The sequence below is a fragment of the Argiope bruennichi genome, chromosome 3 (genome assembly GCF_947563725.1).
Source record: "Argiope bruennichi chromosome 3, qqArgBrue1.1, whole genome shotgun sequence".
Lineage (NCBI taxonomy): Eukaryota > Metazoa > Arthropoda > Arachnida > Araneae > Araneidae > Argiope > Argiope bruennichi.
The window spans coordinates 95,689,820-95,712,828 of NC_079153.1; the positions used below are offsets into that span (position 1 = coordinate 95,689,820).

At 28.9% G+C, this 23,009-nt stretch overlaps 1 protein-coding gene across 1 annotated transcript in view; it reads right to left on the bottom strand.

Moving 5' to 3' along the window:
- LOC129963438 (teneurin-m-like) overlaps nucleotides 1–23,009 on the bottom strand; it is a 618,667-nt gene that overhangs the window by 89,001 nt on the left and 506,657 nt on the right. Inside the window, exons 15-16 of the mRNA XM_056077801.1 lie at nucleotides 19,842–20,052; nucleotides 8,210–8,236 (exon numbers count right to left, since the gene is read on the bottom strand). Coding sequence (XP_055933776.1) covers nucleotides 8,210–8,236; nucleotides 19,842–20,052 — 238 coding nt within the window. The remainder of the gene's footprint in view (nucleotides 1–8,209; nucleotides 8,237–19,841; nucleotides 20,053–23,009) is intronic.

Sequence of the window (23,009 nt, forward strand, 5' to 3'; positions counted from 1 at the left end):
GGCAACTAAAGTATCAGTTTCATTTGATACGTAGTACTGATGGCGCATTATTTTTACAAAGGGATTAATCAAACCGAAAGTGGAACTGGATCACGAATTAAGAGAATATTTTAGAATGAAGTTACTATGGGCTAAATTAAGATAAAATGATAAAATCTTTGAAATTAATTAAATTGAAGTTAGAATTAAAATATCATTATATATATATATATATATATATATATATATTTCTTATAAGGATACAATTGAAAAATTATTTTTTAAGCATATTTTTCTCTAATTATCTAAAAATTTTTAATTTTAATTATAGCTCTATTATATTTTAGAATTTTGTTGTATAAATGATTACTAAAAGAAGAAAATAAAGATTAAATTACTTTCAGTACATACAATGGCGCATTTTTATAAGTTGGCCAAACTATCCACATTTAAAGGAGCATGAAAGCCGTTGTCAATGATTACTCTATCAAAATCGCAAGGTAAGAAGGTAAGCCTTGTATAATATAAAATATCATATGTTATTGTAAAGATTTATGCATTATAAAAGCACAACTTTTGTTGCAAAAGACAAATTTGTAAATGATAAAAAGCAAATGTAATAGTTAAAAAATGTTTTTTGTTAATATGTTCCTTAAATATTAGCAACTCATACAATAAATTGCTTCTTCAATTTTTATATCAAAATTTCTTATCGTAGCGCCTTTTTGGCCTCTGGCGGCGAAAGTGCGAACTATTTTTTGCTTACTAAAACGTTTCAGAATCGTTTGAATTGTATATATTCGAAATGGTGTTGCATTTAGCCTAATACTTTCCTTGGAATTGAGATCAAAACAAATTTACATCAATTGCGGTTATCCTATGTATGACTCACTTTAGAATTAAATCTTTTAAATTAAATTAGAACATTCTATTAAAAATTATATGCATTTAATTTTAGTAAAGTCTTTTGTTATGTTATGCAGAGATCCTTTAGAGCAATGACATTAGGTATTATCAATTTGCTAAAGTGTATGATAATCCGGTGTCAGCACTGTTCACATTCCATCCGCTTCAGACTGATATATTGCACGTGACGATAAATCAAGGTAATTGACTGAGTATTTTGGTGAAATTGGAAACTGCAATAATGCACAGTAAGCGTTTGCAATAGTTGATAAATCTTAGATCATATCATGCAAATTCAAGTCTAACGTTGAATTTACAAATAAGCTTGTTTAAATGCCATTGCGTGTTAAGTCCCATTGTATTATACTGTCATGACTTCATTGGTGACATCTGTATTTAATATTTATGACAGGAATTGCTGCAATACCGGGAAATCTGATATATATGGTTTTACCGCAAAATGGTAATACTGTAAGGATACATTGAGTTAATATTACTAAATGAGGATGATCACATATAGAAATTAATCTCGCCATGGAGATTGCTTAGAGGACTGCAGATATTAATACATACAGAGTTATAGAACAGAGGACAATAAAAAGTTAACAATATTTGCTTGTGGTAAAGAATATGACACTATGAATATGTTTTATTTTGATAAATGCATTCATTTTTGAAGATATTAGAGGGCACTTTAGAAGGAACTAACAATTTTGTTCTGGCGCCGAGAATAGTACGCATTTCAGATTTCTCCAACTTTTCATGTCTCACCATTGAAAGGGCGTTTAAAATGCAGCAATTAATAGAAGGCTAAATCCCTGATAAACTGGACACCCGTGTTTTATGAATACTAATTTTGTGTGAGATGTCTAATGAAATCACTGGAAGGACAAGATAAACTACTTCTTCAAGAGAAGATGGCTAACCGCTTTCAATCGCCGTAAATGCTAAGCATTACATTTGTTTCCAACTCATGTCTGTTTCTCTATTGAGAAACTCGAGATTGAAAATTTCCAAAGAATAGAAATGGCTTTGACAGAAAAAAAACTGGACACTGTAGCTCTTAAGAGCCTGCAAACATCATCCATATGTGCCACAAAGACCAATGCGGTGATTATTCGAACATGCAACAAATCATTATGCACCTGGAATCGAATTCTTGCAATTCTCTGACTTCAAAGCAAGACTAAGTCAACGAAGCTTTCTCAAGACCTTTAACTATGAACCTGTCAGAGGAAAATTCATATTTTTACCCAAACGTATTAAAAATATATATAAAAAATATTACTATATGAAATGACCGTTTGGGTACAGAACAGAGTAAATACAGAACAGAGAGCAACAAACAGCATTTATTTGTAGCACTGAATGAATTGTAGCACTGAATTCTTTTTTAATTTTACTAACGCATTCCATTTCGGAGAGACACTAGTGGATGCTTTAGAAAGAATTCACTTTTTGGAACTGACGCCGAGGACTGTACATGAGACAAAATATAATTTTCCAGATTTTAATGGCGCATGAATGAGAAGATATTTTAAACGCGGCACTAACTAGAAGGCTAAATCTTCACCAAACTCGGCATTGGGGTTTTATGAAGACTAATCTTGAGAGAGATGTCTAATGAAATCACTAGAAAGACAAGATGAAACTATTTCCTCAAGAGAAGACCTCAAATCACTGTCAATCACCATAAGCTACCAGAAAGAAATAACACATCTTTTGCAACTCTATGTCTGTTTCTCTATTGCTAAAATTGAGATTCAAGATTCCAAAAGGAGAGAAATTCCTTTGACAGAAAAGAAAACTGGACAGCGTTTCCCAAACATCTGTACAAACACAATCCATATTCTCCCCAAAGACAAATGTAATATGTAGCAAAACATCATCCCAGTTTTCTGCATTTATCTGTCTTCAAAGTCAAGAACTGAGAAACGATTTCAATGAAGCTTTCTGAAGGCCGTAACTGTGGAACAGTCAATGAGGAATTCATATTTTAATACAAAAACATATTAAAAATACATAACAGCATTTATTAGTGTCTAAAAATATAAAAGTAACAAGAGTCCTTGGTTAAACGAGCCTAATTGAAAACAGAGAGAAAATCTCAAAATAAATTGAATGAAAATATCCATAAAGCAAAATCTACAAAAAATATCGAACTGATTAAATAAAAATAACTTAGAAAATATTTTAAAACCAAATGTAACTAAACAAAAACTTTTCCAAAACTAATTTCATCTAGACAAATGTAGAGAAAGTAGTAACCTAATGATAAAAATAATTTAAAGAATATTTCAGAGCATTTTGCTTTTCTCATGTAACTTACTAATAACAAAAGAAAAATCCAATTTATTTAGAATATTAACTTTGAAATTCTGGAATAAATTTAAATCTTAGGGGTAAAAAGCATTAAAATGGAGTATGTCTGCCTGTTTTGGAAATTTTCCAGATGTTGCGATTTTTATATGCAGATGTTGCAGTTTCGGTATCGTTATCTATATCTTTAACATAAAGGGCAATATTTTTTTTTTGTAACAAATAACCTTAAATAAGCTATAATTTATCGTTTGACAAAATTTATTGACTCAAAAAGTTCTTGCAAAAACCAAATAAAATTAAATAAAAAAAATGAAAGGCACTGTAAAATGTATTGCTAAAAGGATTTAACACCAAACGAAAAAAAAGTTTCACGTATTTTAGAACTAAAAGAAAAATTTGGTGGAAAATTACGTTAGTTGATGGCAAGTAATAAAATGGAAAAGAAAGTTAGTACTAGTTTACAGTTTGCAGAGAAAAATTTCATTTACTATCGTTTTTTGCTCTGAGAGAAGAATGACTTTTAAGATAAGTTCCAATGCCAAATGCATTCCCTTGATTCGCAAGCCTATTTCGTACTTTTAAAAAGAATTTTATAATGGATTTTTTTTTCATTCGTTGAATGGAATTTCTACTTTGCTCTTTTTTTGGGAGAGAAGCACATGGAAAATCTTACAGTTCAAATAAGCAAATGGCTGTTCAGTTAATTTTTTTGAAGGTGGGGAATCTACTTGCATAAAAGTGGACAAGGAATAGGTACTGAATAGGTTAATTTAAATGCAGGTGCTATCTATAAAATTTAGATTTAATTTCGAGTTTAAAAATTGTTGAAATATTTTTCTTTATCTAAAACAGTCAAAATACTTTAAAGAAATATTCTTACACCAGCTGAAATTTTCTCAATCGACTTCTCGTATAGAAAATGGCGTATTATTTCTATTTAACATCGAGTATAATAAAAATCGATTCTCTATATTGGAATTCAGCAACATGTTGGATGGAGTTCAAAATATAACATAAATATAAGATTTGAAGGTTTTGAAGATAAAACCTGATAAGATTTGAAGACCCAGTTCCAGATTTTACCTAGCCAACTTCCCGAATTTTAACAGACAGATAAACAAACAGACAATCTGTGGATTTAATCCAAAATTTGATACTCGCTTCCAATTCTGAATTTGAAATTGAATGCTGAATTCCATTATTTCTGGATTATTATATTTTCTCTATAATATTGTTTATATGCAACAGGATGGACGAGCAGACAGATTCAGTCCGAAATTCCATGTAGATCTACTATTTGGATGCAGTGATGATATGCCAAATTCGATTCGCATTAATGATTGTCTTCACAAAGAGACATATATTTATAATTTCTATACATATCTATCTTTTCTAGACATATATTTCTATTTTTTCTTTTACTAAACTAGAAAGATCTAAAAAATAGAAGATATATTTAATTTTTCAATAATTCTGTTACTTTCTCACGGTATATGAGATAATTAAAGAATAAAATTGCTCCTAAACTCATTCGATTTTTTACTTTATTTTTCTCTAAGTAAAGTACAGGGTGAATATGATTAAAGCTTCACTTTTAAATGATCATAAAAGAAAAAGTATTGTATCAAATGTTATGAAACTTGGTGATAGTTTAAAGGAGGACATGGGAATTTCTTTTCCGCCAAATAACTGTTCAAAAACTCACCACCAGGGGAGAAATAGCTCTGTATGCAATATTGTTAAAAAACAGGACATGAAGACATCGGTTTAAAATGTCTTTAATCGTTTCTGAAGTGTGTTTGCAAAGCATGTTCAATGTGTGTTATCTCAAAAAGCATTGTGTATGGTGATAATCGGAACAATTTTGAGGAACTGAGAGATGGATACACCGACATGTGCGTAACATTCGGTTATCTCAGAAAGCACTATTTATGGTGATAATCTGAACAATTTGGAGGAACTGAAAGATGCGATGCACCGATATGTGCGTAACATTCCTCCTGAGATGCTTAGACTACTGTTGAGAATGCAGTAATGTGATTTAACTGGTTTCAAAAAATGGTGGACGCCACATTGAACATGCTTTGTAACACGTTTTAGAAACGATTAAACACATTTTAAATCTATGCCTTTCTTCACGTTCTATTTTGCTTAACAATATTGCATACAGCGCCAATTCCCCCCTGGTGGTGAGTTTTTGAACCTTTTTTTTTTTGTAGGAAAAGAAATTTTCATGTTTTTCCTTTAAACTATTATCAAGTTTCATAGCATTTGGTCCAGTAGTTTTCCTTTTATGATCATTTTAAAGTTAAACTCTAATTATAACCACCCTGTATATTAACTATTAAGCACGAAAGGCGTAAAAGAGAAATAATCCACATTTGAAAAAAAAAAAAATAACTTGCGTAATATTCAAAAACATGCAGTCAAAAATGGATTATAAACGAGTAATATTTCTATTGACCGCATAGACATTGATTTTTATGAAAAGAAACATGATTTGGAAAACTTGATGATTTGTGACTTTGTCTACACGTTTTTCTTGACAACCGGAACCATTTAAGTATCAATTTGATAGCTTTAGATACTTTTTCAGTAAAATAGATTGCCAATAACTTTTATGGAACTAAAACTGCAATAAGGAAACCATTGAACGTTTCCATTGAAAAGCAACAGTACCACCTAAACTCCACCGATCACGTTCGTTGGATAAGTCATCGGTGATAACGTTTCCAAAAATTATTGCCTTATTAATTTGATTCATTGACTACTGAGAAGAAAGATATTAGATTATTGAAATATGTGTTAATTCTGTTTTGTTATATTAGGTAAAAGTTATTTTGAAAATATCCGATAGATGTTATTTAGTGTCAATGGAAAAATAAAAATTGAAGTGTGTATGAATTTGGAAATAAAATTGTTTTCGGCTGACGTTATTTTTATGATATTGATTCACTAAAAACCAAGTATCAAGACACGAAATTACATGCGGAATGGATATTTTGTAGTATTAAGTAAAAATACTTTGATAATATTTGATAACAATGAAATATCGTCTGTGATAAAATAAATAACAAATTTATGTGAATATTTCGAAATAAAAACAACCATCTGATCATATTATTTTACTTTGTGCATTTTAAATTATACTTAACATAAACTCTTTCTATTTTACATCATTAAAAATGTAAGAAAATAAGGATCTACATAAATGGATGAAATATCACAATGGTAAACTGCAATGATTATGATGCAAACAATTGGAATTTAATACTTTGGGGATTGATAAATTTAAACATTTTCAATTCAAATTCTTCGGCAGTTCTTTTATTTGGTCCTTTTTGTTTATAATTCGTCTATTTTTTTCTTTAATTTGACATTAAAACTAAAAATTGTTGTATTTCCGAACTGATTTTGTTCGTTGACACTTTAGATAATTACATATATTTTATGATCCTTAATTCACTTTTGTTATTTTATGTAATTATCTAATGTAAATAATGTTTTATTATATTTATTTTTAATGTAATTCTGTTTATTTTAAATTAGCAAAACCCCATTTTACATAGCACACTATAAAATTTGCACGTAAAAATAATAGTATCTGGATTTATTTAAGCGATCTGATAAATATAATATTTATTAGAAATATAAATGTTCTATAATTATTACAATATAAATTTTCGTATTATCGAATTTACATTCACAATGAATGGGTATAAATGCAATTAAATCAACTAATTCTTAATATCACAGATTAATTACTAATGGTTAATTTGCAATTTGTAAACGAAATTTATTTTTCAAACTGATAAACTACATTTTTCAAAATAAAATAAGGTATTTTAGCATCTCTTTCTTTTTTTTTCTTTTCGTCACAGAATAACCCTGAATTTGGAATTTCTAGGATTCCCTGTCGAGTGAATGGATATACATGGACAGATTTATTAAGAAGCAAAAAATTATTAAAGTGTACATAAAATGCACAAAGTAACAACACAACAACTACACACAATACAATATTGAAGAAAAAATAAAGTGTTCGGTAAAAGGAAATGTCCTTTTCATACAAAAATTTCTGCAGTATAAACGTAGATCACATTAAAAGAATTCGTGAAAATTTGAAATACATATTTTAAATAATGATGTCGTTCTGTAACTATTCGGTATTAAAAAAAGTGCGATTAACATTCATGTTACTGTAAGATAAAAGAAAGTTTTCATTACTCTAAATTTTTGGGAGAAATCAAGCGCTACAGATCAAACAAAACAAATACCTTACAAATAAATTAATAAACAGAGAAAGAAAAAGTTTAAGATCACAAATGATAATATTCTTTTCAAAGTGTTTGACAAAAGAAATACATCAAATTGAAATGGATTGGAACACACCTTTCTTATAGAAACAAATGAAACAGTTACCATTGTCTGAAAAATAAATAGTTTTGTGTTTTTTCCCGATTGGAAGGGAGCTTCCAGATTAGCAATCTTTGCCATATCCTCACAATAAGAAAAACAAAAAGTTTCAAGAAACAATATAAAAGGGGATTTACATTTTAAAGACTAGATTTCGAATCCATCAAATTCAGAATCGCGAGAAATGTTCTCTTTCTTATTTTTAATGTTACGTTTTTCTCCCAAAAAGCTTAGGGTGGAAAAAGAGGAGCAAATAAGATAAATATCCAAAGCTGCAGTATCCTTTTTATATTCTTTTCCATGTTTCACCCTTGTTTTTATTTTACTTATTTTTATTTTTTTTATCATTCCGTTTTGTTTTCACTTTTTTTACATTAACGACGAACGTAAAATATTGATGAGAAAACGCCTGACGCACCTACGAAAATTGTGAGACAGGAAAAGGGATTTTGTTTTGAATGCCCTACGCTTTACTCTTTTCGCAACAGAAATGAATAAATAAGTAAGATCTTTTCGTGATTTTCATGTTTTCAGGGGAGGTAAAAACACGAAGAAGGAGACGAAGGACATATACAACTCAACTCACCTTTTCTTGTAGCGATTCCAGAACATGCTGCAAGGAGACGGAGATGGCAGAGAGAGAGAGAGAGAAAAGAATAAAAGAGATGAAAATAAATTCATACAGGCAGCAAAACGTGATTAAATTCATGAATAAAATATACACTTGCGTACACATTGAGCCCCAAATGAAACCTTATAAACCTGCATACATTCTTCGAACATAATAGAAAAAAAAAAGCCCTCGAAGAGAGAAGCAGCAGTGGTACGGAGAAAAAAGGCTTCCAACAAATGGTGAAATACATATTTTCTGATACAGTATTAAATTAAATATGAGGTATAGATTAGATTTTTATGAGAATTAAACATTTACTTTGTTACCGAACGACCCAAGCATTTTGGAAACGCGTAAGGATTATTAGTAGTATATTAAACATAAATGCATTCCATTAATAAGCAGGAGGAGGTTTTTGTTCAAGATTTAATTAAAATTTCAAAAGGAGACGATACAATTAAATTCGCGCCCACATTACCATCTCTATTTGAGTTACAATGAGGAATTTAAATTAATTTTGATCTAATGAATAAATCATTTTTATTCATTGAATACTCAGATTTGACAAAGATGTTGGATCATCAAAGTATATATACATTTCCTTTCCTGGGGTCTAATTAGATTAGTTTACTATTGTGTTTTCTAAGATACGTTAGCAAATAATTTAAGATGTAATTGTATGCTCTAGGCTAAATTCCAGTTTAATAATTAAGTAAGGCTGCTTTTATATTCATTATCATCAATTCCGATTACACTAGACGAAAAAAAAAATTATAAAAGGACGATTTAATGAAACTATTACTCTTACCGGGACTATGGAACAGAAGATAGATATGGAATGAAAAGCGTTTGGTATAGTAGTTAATTTTGGATTACCTCGTGAGTATAGTAATAACATGAAATTAATTTATCATTTATCGATAACGAGACATATCTCCTACAGGAGAGATCGTAGTTTTACCAATGATGAGCATTAAGATTCTCGCTTCAGCATTTATACCATTAAACAAACTTTGCATATTTTCATTCAGGATGGGCACAACTTTAATATGGGTTTCTAACCCGGATTGGGAGTTTCCGCTTTGGTGATTGGTTCTCGCTTTCTTGCTGTAGATTGTATTGTGACCGATGATGACCATTAAGAATCTCTTTTCATTGCTATTTTAGCGTTCAGACCATTAAATTAAATTCATTAATTCAGATTGGAATGCTAGTTTCCGCTTTGGTGGTCTATTCTCGCTTTCTTGGTGTAGATTATTGTGTGATCGCTGATAACCATTAAGAATCTCGTTTCATTGTTACTGCAGCGTTCAGATCATTAAACTAAATTTGCATATATCCATTCAGGATGGACGTAACTTTTATTGGTTATTAATGTGGTTACTATCGCAGATTTGGATACTAGTTTCATCTTTGGTGGTTGGTTCTTGCTTTCTTGATGTTCATAGTCACGGCGTCAGTTGAGTTACCTACTGCCGATGAGGGGGCGAAACTATCATGTGGGCATTGGGCCTGTGGTTAACGATGGCCATTTACCCTAATTCTAGGGTCATTACTTTTGTGACGATGGCTATTCATTTATCTTGTATTGCTTTCGACGGGGAGCGTAAAACTTTAATGTGGTTATTAAAACTAACATTATAAGGTTTATTCATTTAACACATCACCATTAGGTTTTATTTTCATGTTGAGTATTGAAATCCTTCCTTCATTTCCTTCAAATTTACCCTTCATTGAGTTGTCCAAATCATGCAATAAAAAACAGCCAATGCTCTGACTTAGTGTTTGGAATAATCTGAAGGACCGAGTGGCAACAGAAATTAAAATTGACACTAAGATTAATGCTTAATAGTTTTTATTACTGTTCAGGCCATGCGACCATATCTCATACCGAGTTAAGACATGACATCGTTATGACTATAAAAACCTCAAACAATTTTTATGTCCAAGATTATATACAATAAGCAGTGCATGGCTCATAAGTAGCAGTGCACAACTTAAAATCATGCGAAGGATATAAAAACACATTTTTCCAATCACATATGAGGTCGCATAAGTATACTTATGGGAGTGGAAGGGTTACACAATGTTTTTTTTTTGTATGTGAATTAATAAATAAATAAATAAAATGCACGACGCAAATAATAGAATACAAATTAATAAAAGCGTAACCCACAGATGTGTGAACATCAACACTGTGAGTCGTATGCCGCATGCCAAATATGACGATGGCAAATAGGGCGCAATATCAACAACAAAATCCCAGAGAATTTAAGTTCGAAGTGACACGTGCTTTTGCTATTATTTTTCACGTGTTATGTTTTATTACTATTTTTGATCAATTTTTAACTCTTTACTAATCTTCTTTTCATCACTCTTAGGTGACCCTAAAATTATTTATGTATTATTTTTTGTAATTTTCGATGACTTAAGTTGATTTGCAATTGCTATATTACGGTTTAATATAATTTTTTCTACACTTGATGTCTACTAACTATACTTCGAGTTTGCCCCGATATTTATTGAATAAACTAAACTAATATAATATAATATAATATAATATAATATAATATAATATAATATAATATAATATAATAAAGCAAAATAATAATAATAATAAACCATGAGGAATTGTTGAAATTTCCTTTGGGTTCGTAAAATTCGTTGAGAAGAATTTATTTCGCAATTTATTATAAAGTTTCATGAAACTTTGCTGTAATCAATTTGTGTCATTTAATTGCATGTGTAATACAGAGTTACACTGTTATTTTCTGTTACAGAGGATTTTCTTGGTACATTTTGGTTAACCAGGTGCAAGTGAAATGTCGCCAAATAATTTAGATCTGCGATCCAAAAAACGTCGCCAACTTGCATACAAATTTAACGCTACAACTTTTTTAGCGATTTTTTTTAATGCAGGTCTAAATTATTTGGTGACTTTCCGCTTGCGTCAGGCTAACCGAAAAGCATCATTTTCTTAATCATTAACAATAAATCAATAAACGATATATAAAAATACTCCTGGAGACTAGTTTAACTTTTCGAAGAGTTTAAAAAATTAACCAATAATGGGGTTAACTAAAACTAACTACTTTTTATATTCCGTTTTGTTTAGTAATAAACAAAAGCCTGTCAAAATGAGCGATGAATTTAAATAATGCTAATTCATCCGTCATTTTTTTATCAAGCACTCATACATGCAGGAAGGGGGTTTTATCGGATGTGTTAGGCCTCTAATTCATTCATAAAGAACAGCAAGTCGCTCATTTTTGAATACTAGTATTGTTCAGAATGGCAACCTCTTGTTGCGTCGTCAACAACTCATCCATCATGTGTTGTCAACAAGTCTAAAAGAAAAAAAAATATTCTTCCATGTATTTCGCGTCATCTGTTGAAGATGCTTTAAAAAGTCGGAACTTTGCCTAAAAAAAGAAATATCTAACAAAACATCTCCACACAACGCCTGCAAACTCTTCTTATTTGAATTTTGCCAGCATATTAAAAAAATTTCTACAAGTGAAATTTTTATAGACTTTTAATATTTGTAATTTGAATTGATAAAGACGTTCTATATTTGTGAAACGCAAGCAATTATATATTTTCATTTATAAAATAATAGCAATCATCTTTATATTTTAAATATTATTTTAATATCTGCATTTATTCTCAAATAATTCTGTTATGATTCATTCTGATTCATTATTTGTTGCTTAAAACTCTCTTGATCAGATTTTAAAATAGTCAAAACATGGAAAAGATGCATATTTAAATAAGGATTTTTTAAAATTCATTTATAGTGGGAAGTGTCTCAAATAGTGTTTTGAATATTCCTGCATTTTAAATATGTTTAAAAATTTGAAAAGTTCCTTTAAACATTTGATGAAAATTTAATTTCCAGTTTAAAATGACTTTCTTCATCAAATAGTTGTATCAATTTACGTTGCCACTCACAATGTGCAGTTAAAATTTCTATCATTCTTCAAAAATTAATTATAATGTAAAAAAAAAAAATCTTTTTTTTTTAAATTATTATTTTACGAGAATTGTAGTTTTTTCAGAAACTACTTTTGTGTAAAAAACTTTCTCATTTTAATTAAATTAAATTTGCAGACGAGAAATTTTTTTCTATTATATTATTTTATTTTTAACGCAAAACATTTTTTAAAAGGAGCAGACGATAAAATAAATTTGTCCATTTTTTGTTACAATATTTTATATAAAAGAATCACGAACAATAAAAAATATCTAAAAGTCTTCATTAAAAAAATATTTTTTTGTGTGTGTGCTCTAGGATTTAGGTGAATGATAATATTAAATAAATTTTACTTTTTTACATATGAAGTTCATAGTTGGTAGATTTGTGATAGCTTCAAACTTTACTGGAAATATTTTTCATGTTGTAAGCACTTCAAATTTTAGCTTACAAATAATAAAGAATAAGCAAAGTTAGGTAAAAATTTTCTGACAATAATTAGATAGATTAAATTTTATTGCTACATATCATAATTTTATTCTGATCATTAATAAATAATCATTAATCTCATTAATAAATAATATCAACCAACAAAATGTATTTCGATTTGAAAAATTAACTGAAAGATAAATCAGATGACATTTTAATTTACTGACTGAATGACGATAATACATTTTCATGACATTTAAAAGTATAAATTCGCGAACATCACTGGAGAGATAAATGAGTTCATCCATCTGCCACGACAATAAATAGCAACTAACTAAAAGGAAAGAACAAAACTCATCCCAAGTCGGAAATAGAATTCTCCCGGAAAGACAACGGAGATCGATGGCAAAAAGCAAAAGTAATCTGAAATGGCTAACAATCGAAATTGTTTTAAATCCTCTTCATCACTAATTCAGGGAACGTTTCAAATGATTTGATGGGTTTCTTTGCTTTTTTTTATTGGAATGGAAAACAGCAGGAAGCTTTAATGAAAGAAATTACCCAAAATCTATCAGCGAAATAATGGCTGTTTCTTATATCTATAGAAACAAGCATGAAGGTGAAAAATAAGAGCTGATGTATTGTAGATATTACAAAAAATGATACAATGTCCTTCGTTTAATAATGCGAACATTTGAATTAAAAAAAGGCCTCTTAGAATGCTGGAAGTCAAATGTATATTCCATTATATCTAAGTTACTAACTGGCAACATAAATTGTTGGTATTAGAAATACAAACCCAACTTCTAAGATATTGCAGTTATTGAAAAATTTCAAGTACAAAAGTTGTTCGTCTTAATGAGGTGCTAATTTGTCTAATTGGATTTATTTTTCCATCTTCCATATTAAGAATGTTATTACAAAATGAAAATTTTCATTCCCCATTATTTTTACTTCCTTTGAGCCAGATGGACCATATATGACCTCTTGCGAGATTTTTACACTTCGAATAGTATATTCCAAGACAGTTAAAATGCATTTAGAATTACTCTAGTTATCCTGTGTCTTATAAACTTTTGAACTAAGGGTGGTTTGGGGTCTTAGGGACCATAATTGGTAAAGAACTGAAGAAATTTTCTGGAAGTCTTGTTATGAGAACCATTTCAATAGGTAGTGTTTCTCTAGGAATCTACCTAAAAGCCTCATAGTTAAATATTTTAATTTTAACATGCTAATATTTACTGGCGAGTATGTTGCAACATGATTCTTGGGAAAAATTCTACAGGATAGATGTTTGGGATTTTGAGCTACTTAATTTAGCTCGTAATTGTATCTTGAGAAGTAAGTATTCTACAAGAGAAAATTTTAATTAAATTTTTATCTAAAAAAACTATTTAAACTTAGTTAGTTTTAGAGAAAAACGTTTATTTTTTTATATCACTTTAAAAATGAGATCATATGCTTTCCACTGAGACAATTTTATTTCTATCTATCTTATTTCTGTTATCTTTTATTTCTGTATCTAAATTTATCTCATTTTTAATAAAATTTTTAAATATATTGTACAGCATTTGCATTGTTTTATTTATTGAATTTAAACTAATATGCATTGCTACGCAATTGAATTAATTATATATTTTGTATGCAAACGCTTCTATATAATTAATAATAAATAAAATGTAAACAAATCAAGCCGAAAATATTATCTTTTTATTATCTTTTTAAGATGTTTTTGACTAGAGATTCGAGTCTGTGTGTTTTCTGCTTATCTCTCAAGCCAAGATTTGTGGAACTGCTATATATAAACTGGATCTGTACTATCAAACTACAAACTGTATTGTAATCGTACTAGACACTGCTATTTGTCCAAAAAGCTCATATTTAATAGTTGTCCTTACTTCGCAAATGTTAAGAACTAGTTAATAACGTTTCAGTTGTTTGCTGGGTTATCCCCCTTATTTCCAGTCTCAATCTCTGAACCTTCTGATCCCGAAGTCAAGAGTCTGCCTTGAGATATTGCATTCGTACTACACATACTATTTTTTGGAGGAGTCATTGACTTCAATGAATGTATGTTCAGTGAATGAATCGTTTGAAGATTAGAAAAGCAAAATGCTATTAGTAGAAAACATCAAAATTTGGGAAATAAAGAAGTTTTTTACCTGATGCAACTGATTAAGATGCAACTGTCGAGCATACTTTAAGTAATTTTAAAAATATGAAATTAAATGGCATAAAATTCATGATGAAGACCTGAAGAATATAACAAGTGCCATGATTACCTACTAAACTATTAAAATTTTATCTATTCCTAGTTGCCTTCCAGATGTAAGCCAACCAAATTAAGCGATTCGATTTAGAGATATATTAACACATCTTAATAAACTTCATTGAACCACAAAAAAAGAATATATTTTGATTGGATAGATATACATTCAATATGTCGAAATCTCTCTAATTGTTCAAGCTGGGAGTTATAACAAATCGCTTTTGTGATATACCTGGATAATAAAGGAAGGTGAGGGGTGGGGAGAATAGAAAACCATTGATGATATATTTAGACATCATGAGTTTTCATATAAAATTTAAGTTCACGAAGCCGGACTGGCTGTTTGATTTTGCTAATTATCTTTATTATGTAAATTTATCTGGAAAACGTATTGACTAAACTCATTTAATTTTTATTTTCTTGTTTATGAATAATAAAGGAAATATTGTAATTGTCAAAAATTTCGAACTCTAGAGTTTGATTAATCTTTACGTTTCAGACCTAGCTGAGTCAGAAAAATACATTTTGGCATTATGTCTGTCAGTTCGTTTGTAAACACAATTCAAAAATTTTTTTGAAATAGACACCTGTAATTTGGTATATAAAATTACTATTAAATTTGTGAATTTCTATAAAATAATTTTTATTAAACTCCATTCAGAGAGTTTTTGTCTGGTCTCTTCGAGTACAAATGAACTCGTTAACTACAAAACGCTAAGACTAGGGCAGATAAAATTTGGTACACAGGTCTAGCATCTAAAATATAGATATTTATCAAATTTTGAATGAAATCCGTTAATCGGTTTGCACTTCATATATAAATAAATGCAATAATTCATAAACTCAATGATTTAAATGAATGAAATTCGGCATGCTCTCTTTTGGTTACAACTCTGTTTTATGCCAAATTTCAGTATTAATTTGTTGTAAAAAAAGTCCAAAATACATATTTGGCGATTGATTATACTAGGTTTACGCCAAATAATTATATTTCGTAACTATCATTCACTAACGCCATGATATTCTCTGTCTTACTCAAGGTCTACAGTTATAAGGGGGGGGGGGTAGTAAGATTTTAAAAAAAATATTCGAGAATATGTGAGAAAGTTTCGAGGAAACCACTCCATTGCATTTTTGTTGTTCTTCTGTAAAATTTGCAGCTGGGATTCTCAATTCCAGTTTAGAACAATTACAAGTTTTAATTTTTAAATAATCGCGTCTAAATTTCATCACATATTCTAAAATCGACATGTCTGTAAAATTTCAATAAAGAAACGTTTTCTTTCATAACATTTTATATTTACTTCTTATTTCACTTCCCAATCAGTTATCTCTGAATTGTTGATATGTCTTCTGTATCTAAGTATCAGGTTACTGTAAATAAACTTTCATGGTGAAAAGAACCTCCCTAGCAGCCATTAGTCGGTTGATACACAGCGAGTCATTGATTTGAGTGATCGGGCCGTAATTGCTGCATTTTCTTCCCATTCATCAAATTCGCTGGGGAACACTTTGTTTTGCTGATCTCTGTGTTCTGCCCTACCCGGAGGGTGTAATTACAGAATCGATGACACTGGAAATAACTATCAGAGTAATAATGGTAATGTTTGTGGAAATCGAACAATGTAACCTGCCACCGAGTATTTATATCATAAGCATTGAGTTCAAGAGATATTCCGAATTTGATTAAGGTAGATAAACGTGACTATGTTGAAAAATGAATTTTGGAGAGATTATCGAATATTTTTTTATTCGGCAGTCATATTTTTTTATTCGGCAATCAAAAATACTGCCAGTTATTTCATCATTAACAAATACATTACGGATATTTTTTAATCTTTCTTTAATCTTTTATTTTCTTGCTTTTAGAATCTTTTAATTTTTGAAATGTTTTTTTAGTTTTAATGTTTTCTTTCAATCTTATTTTCAGGGTAAATTTTTGAAGAAAATTAACCTAAAGTTTGATTACAAATTACTCAATAACGTCGAATATTTTAATTTAAATATATTAGTTGGGTAAGAGAAAATAAGTACAAAAATTTGTCAATAAGGCACTTAAAATTGAAAAAAAAAAAAAAAAATAGAGAATTTTCTTTTATACTAATACATAATGAGACAGAAATTCCTTTGAAGCATATTTCTTTACTTTGAAATTTATTTTGTGCTCTAATTTTTAAGCAAGAGTTATGAGCAAAAAAAAGTTTTAACTTTAATTTAAATTATGTAGATATAAAAATAAAATTTCATTATAGAGATAAGGAATTAATGACGAAACTAAACCTTAAAAAAAGGAATAAAAATAAAATTTCGATTTATGTATGGCATTTTTATATATTATATTCAGACATAAATCAAATTCATATATGTTTGATACGTTTAATTAGTAAAAACAATTTCTATACTTTGAATTTATTATAAAATCTAGTTTTTACTTTGATAGAATATGTTTTAAATTTCTTAATTTTATGCAAATTCTGAGGCTATAAAGGTAAAAAGCTGATCTAAATAAAATATATAAACCAATTCTCGCAAAAGTCGTTTGGAAAATAATTGCAAAATATTTGGAAGAAAAACATCCACTCTTTCGTTTTGAAATGGCAGCGGGATTAAATTTTATTTTAAAAGAAACCGTTACCATGACAACATAATTGCGTTACCAAGGTTTCTTTTAGCTACGCACTTTTTCTACACCAACTTTAAGCAAGAAAATCTTCAGTGAAAACAGGAATAAAAAACATACAGTAATTTATAAGACTTTCCAAGCTCTAGCTTCATGAGTGAAAATATTTGCACATATTACTTCCATTTATGATGGCTTTCATTAGAAAAGAATTTTCATTCCATTTGGTATTTCTTGCTAAAAATAACATTTTGCAGAAATATACTATACCGATTTTATTATAGGAAGATAGCGAAAAATAGCTCTTGTTGTATAAGAAGTATTTATTTATTTAATATTTCTTATACAACTTCTTATTAAGATATTTTTTTTATAATTATAATTAAAAAATTTTGGAAATTTAAATCAAAGGAAGCGTATATGATGCGTTGATATGATGTTACCTATTTCATACGGTTATGGATACTTTTATTTTACATAAAAGTCTTTTCAACATGTTTCTGATATTTAGTAGACCGAATATATAAAAAAAGAATTTATGAAAAAGAGATAACAGAACATAAATAAACGAATAATCACAAGTGTTTTAAATATAAATAATTAAAGCAAATGAATATTTGAATTTAAAAATTCTTATTTTGCAAATAGTATGAATTGGAAAATACTTCTATTAAAACAAAACTTTTGTTACAAATTTTATATTTTACCGTTATTCTTCACAGAAAATTTTATATTTTGCAAATGCATCATTCTAATACTAATGACAATTAAGATTATTGCAATCGTTTTAAGCAAAGTTCTATCAAGATGCATAAAATTATAAACGAACGCTTGGCAGCATCATTTGAAAGTTCATTTCCTGTTATAGAATTGATATCTCTTGGACATCGCAAAATTAAATTAATTTAAATACAACAACGATGTTTGAAAATTTATTAGTGGTAACCACATAATTACAACTGATACAATATCAGTATTGGGTTGGAACGTTGATAATCCTTCAATACAGACAGGATTACATAAAACTTGCTTTCAATATTGTGAAAGTCATATAATAACTGAAGCAGTATCAGTACTGTCGAAAGTAAATATGAAGCACATCATTTCTTTCAGAGTCTCTGAAATAATTCGGTAACAGCAAAAGCGAGCCACCATCGGGATTCTGTAACTTTCGTGGTAAATGAAAAACATAAAGCATTAAAGCGATGGATTATGGTTGAGCTTTAATGGTCACAATCGGTCTCTCCTATCTGAAGTACATCTTGCTGTTGGATTGAAGGACATTTGACCCACAGCTTATTTTTCATTCAAAGATACGAGAACCCAAAATATAGAATTCCACTTTAATCAGTCTCTCTTTTGGTAAGAGAGAATATTTGGATAATTATTACACCGATCCGCGCTAAAATACGTAGAAGAAATCTGAACTATCAGAACGCCCCAATAGCATAGGCGAGAATTATGATTGAATCCGAAAGGTCATCACAGGGCACGGTACAACCCCACCCGTAGGAGGCACATCTGTTATCGGTAGTGCGTGGTCATGATACTAAAAACTTCTCATTCTCATATCTGATCTCCGGAGGGGGAGAGTATTTGGATAGCGATTTCTATAAAGTGCTTCTTTTATTTTTTTTGGAGTCAAATGATATTAACTAGGATCTAAATAAGGGTATTAAAAAGAAATGAAAAAAAAAATTAAATTTCGGTGAGTAAAGGAATTAGTCTCATTTTGTCATCTATTACGAGGGTATAATCTTGTTAATATTTCATTCAAACTTCTATTATTTACTCATAACATATGCTTCGAAAAAATTAAATATAACTTGATTTTGTTTATAAAAAATGAAGTTATTACTTAAATTCAATCAAATTTACTTGGAAATTTCGGAAAATATTTTATATGGAATCTATAAAAAAAATTTTGATACTTTCGATGTTTTTAATTTGAATAAAATTAAGTCATTAAATTAAGTTAAGTCTTTAATTTAAATATTAATATTTTATAGAACCATTCTTAGGAATAAAATTCATTTTCTAATAATAAAATTTTAATTTATAAATAGAATAAAAATCAAATTCCTCAAAATTTTAAAATTTTCTCGTGACCATTTGGCCATATACTTCCCTACAGTCAATTCTAGTTTTCATGTTGAAATATTTTCTTTCAAACTAAACGAATATCGAAAAGCCTTGTATATGCAAGTTAATTTTACTCTAATTAAAAACTAGCAGATTCTTTTATAATCGGCATCAAAGGGGCCTGTACAATCTAAAAGGTGAATCTAAGGGTACAAAGGCTGCAAGGCTGTACCTGCCATTAATAGCTATCTTCCTCGGTGATCCATTCCTCAAGGACTCTTCCTCAATCAGGAACTGCATCCTCTCGAAGAACGAAGCAGTGATGGCCGGCGGTTGCTTCCTCAGTAAGATATCTAGCGGATCAGCGGACTTTTGGCACAGAGTGTGATTGCGACATTTCTCTGCTAAGCAACATTCGCTGTCACTGCAGTCGACCAAACCATCTGTGAACAATAAGGAATCGTATTAGGCTCTTTTTCAGAAGGCTAAATTTATCAAAAAAATATCATAAAACATGGCGCAGTTGTTGCATGGAAAGTATATAAAACGCATAAGAATTTCGCTAATAAAAAGAAAACGTATTAAAATTGGAAAATAAAAAGGATCCTCATTATGAATCTTAAAAGAAAGATTTCTCTTATTTTGAAAAAAAAAATGATGGATAATTGATTATAATTAGTTTGATTGATTATAATTAGTTTAGTTATATTAGTAATAAGTTTAGTTTAGTTACATTAAAGTTCCATTTCAAAGCAACTCTAGGATTATTTTGGAACGGACCTCTTAATTTTGAACCGTAGTCAGATGACGTGGACGACACCTGATCTGGTACTCCCTCTAAAAACTACCACACCACATCAGCGGTAGTACTTTTGGTCCCGACAGTTTTAACGTGCGCCAGACCCGCTCACACGACGGTTCATCGGTGGAATCAGGTCTCGAACCTGAAACCTTCAGTTTCCAAATCTGAGACTTTACTACCAGGCCATCTCGGCCCTGATTACAGTTATAGATTCAAGTAAATGATTTTCATGGTCTCCATAACGCGGGCTTAGAGTACGTTGAAAATAATTAAGAAAAACTTTTTAAAAAAGCAAAATTTGTAATTTGAAAAATCGTACTTTTTCTCTTATCTGAAAAAATGATTTAATGAAGAATCAATCAAAATTTAATGCTTTTATAAATAACTTTAGAGTTTATTACTGAAAAAAAAGTAATTTTTATGTCATTTCAAAAGTAAAAAGGGTCTTTCAATGCTATCAATTTTATATCCTATTTTTTTCTCAAAATTTAATAAATTTTTAAAAATATTTTACATCATTTTTACTATTTTAATTACAACATTTATATATAAACTCATTGTGACATTAAATAATTTTTTGACATGTTTTTTGGCATATAATTAAGAGTAAATTTAAAAAATAAAATAAAGATAGATTAATCTGACTTAAAACATCGTCATGTCACGATGTTTCTGACAAGAATCTCTTTTATATTTTTAAATGCATAAGTCACTACTTATACTAAACAAATTTCTTTTCTTTTTTTCATTATTTTATTAATTTTTTGACACACAGGAAATCTGAATTCAGTATTTATGATCTCAAGTCTCTATCATATGGAATACTTTCAAAAGATTGATTTAATTCTAACAAACCATTACATGCTTAAACCATGCTTTTATTAGTAATTAATAACTTGCCGAAAAAATTATGATAAACAAAAGTTTACCTTTGTATAAAACAAAATTTGTCCAAGTTACACAGCTGTCAAGTTATTTCATATCATTTTTTTCAATCATTCTATCTCTACTTATTTATAACGATTTGATTAGCTAAAAATTTGTACAGAAATGAGTAATTTTGATATTGGTATCATTATAAGGTTTTATAAAAAAAGAATTTAAATATGAATTAAGTATAATATTTATTACAAAAAAAATTATTGAAAAACTTTTAACGTATAAACTATGCATTCGAAATATATTTTCAGCAGATATTTTTAATGTATTTAGAACAAATATTTTTATATCTTTCAACAACTCTGGAGAAACATTCACTTAAATTTCAAGAAGCACTAAATTTTTAATGCATTAAACTAATTAACAAGACTAAATATGAAAACTTAAGCATCAGTTTTTTCAAAGATTTTTATATGAAATTTATTTATGCAAGACACTGATTTCATATCTTTAAAAGAATTAGCCGTAAAATTCTTTAATGTATCAGACTGGCTCATGACAGTAAAAAATGGTTCAAATGTATTTAAAAAAATTAAATGGAAAAAGTGGTAGACGTAGAAATTTATATTTGTATATATTTCGTTAAGGAATGCTTTTAAATTAATTTTTTGCTATTGGAGGATATTTGAATATAATATAATATAATATATATAAGCATATAATTTTTTAATCAGAAAGCAGTTTCGAAGACATTGTAGAGACTTTCGATTTTTGACGTCGTTTTATTTTATTCAGGAAAGGCACACATTATGTACAAGCAGGAGCGACGAACACCACACACAACACAGAACGACACAGAGCGAAAAGAAAATAATTGAAGGCCAACTGAACATTTTATCCCTGATCTTATAAAACATGAAATTTCTGACACGCGTCGTTTCTAATTGGAATTTCTTACACGTGTCGACCTTGACAAGAGATACAGAGGGATCCCTTCACTCGTCACGTGCCAATGATGCAGTCCTTTTTACAAAGCTTAAGTTGAATTAATTAGAAAAAAAAAGTGGAATAGGATCAGGAAATAAGAGAAAATTTTAGAATAACTTTGACATGGGCTGAATGCGGATAAAAAAAAATTAGGAAACCAATTAGGATTAAATAAAATTTTAAAATATCATTACATATTATATATTAGTTAGATTGATTCATTCAGAAAACTTAAATCTTTCTATGTATCTTATTAACTTTTCATCATAACTGATCTAAAATTCAATGTAAATTTCTTACTATACAATTTATTAAAATCCCTTTTTTTAATTATAATGAAAAAAATTACATTATTTTGTTGAATTTTGTAAACTATACTATGCAACTGTGATATTTCAATTATTGAAAAATATTGGATTTGAAATCTACTTTATAAAATATACGATTGAAGGAATGAATGCTGTTTCAAACACGACTTATCAGATTTAACACGATTTTCAATTTCAGATATCCTCACACTGTTGCAAAATAAATGCTTTCCATTACATTTTATCTTCAAGAAAACTATTTTCAAAATGATATCAATGTTTTTCTCGTAAACAGCTTTGTAAAAAAAAATAGCTAAAGGAATACTGATAAAAACTTGAGTTCATGAAATGGCATAATAAATTTAATTTTCTTGCAGTTAGAAAAATAAAGAGATGTTTTTTCCAAGACTGTTGTAAATATCAA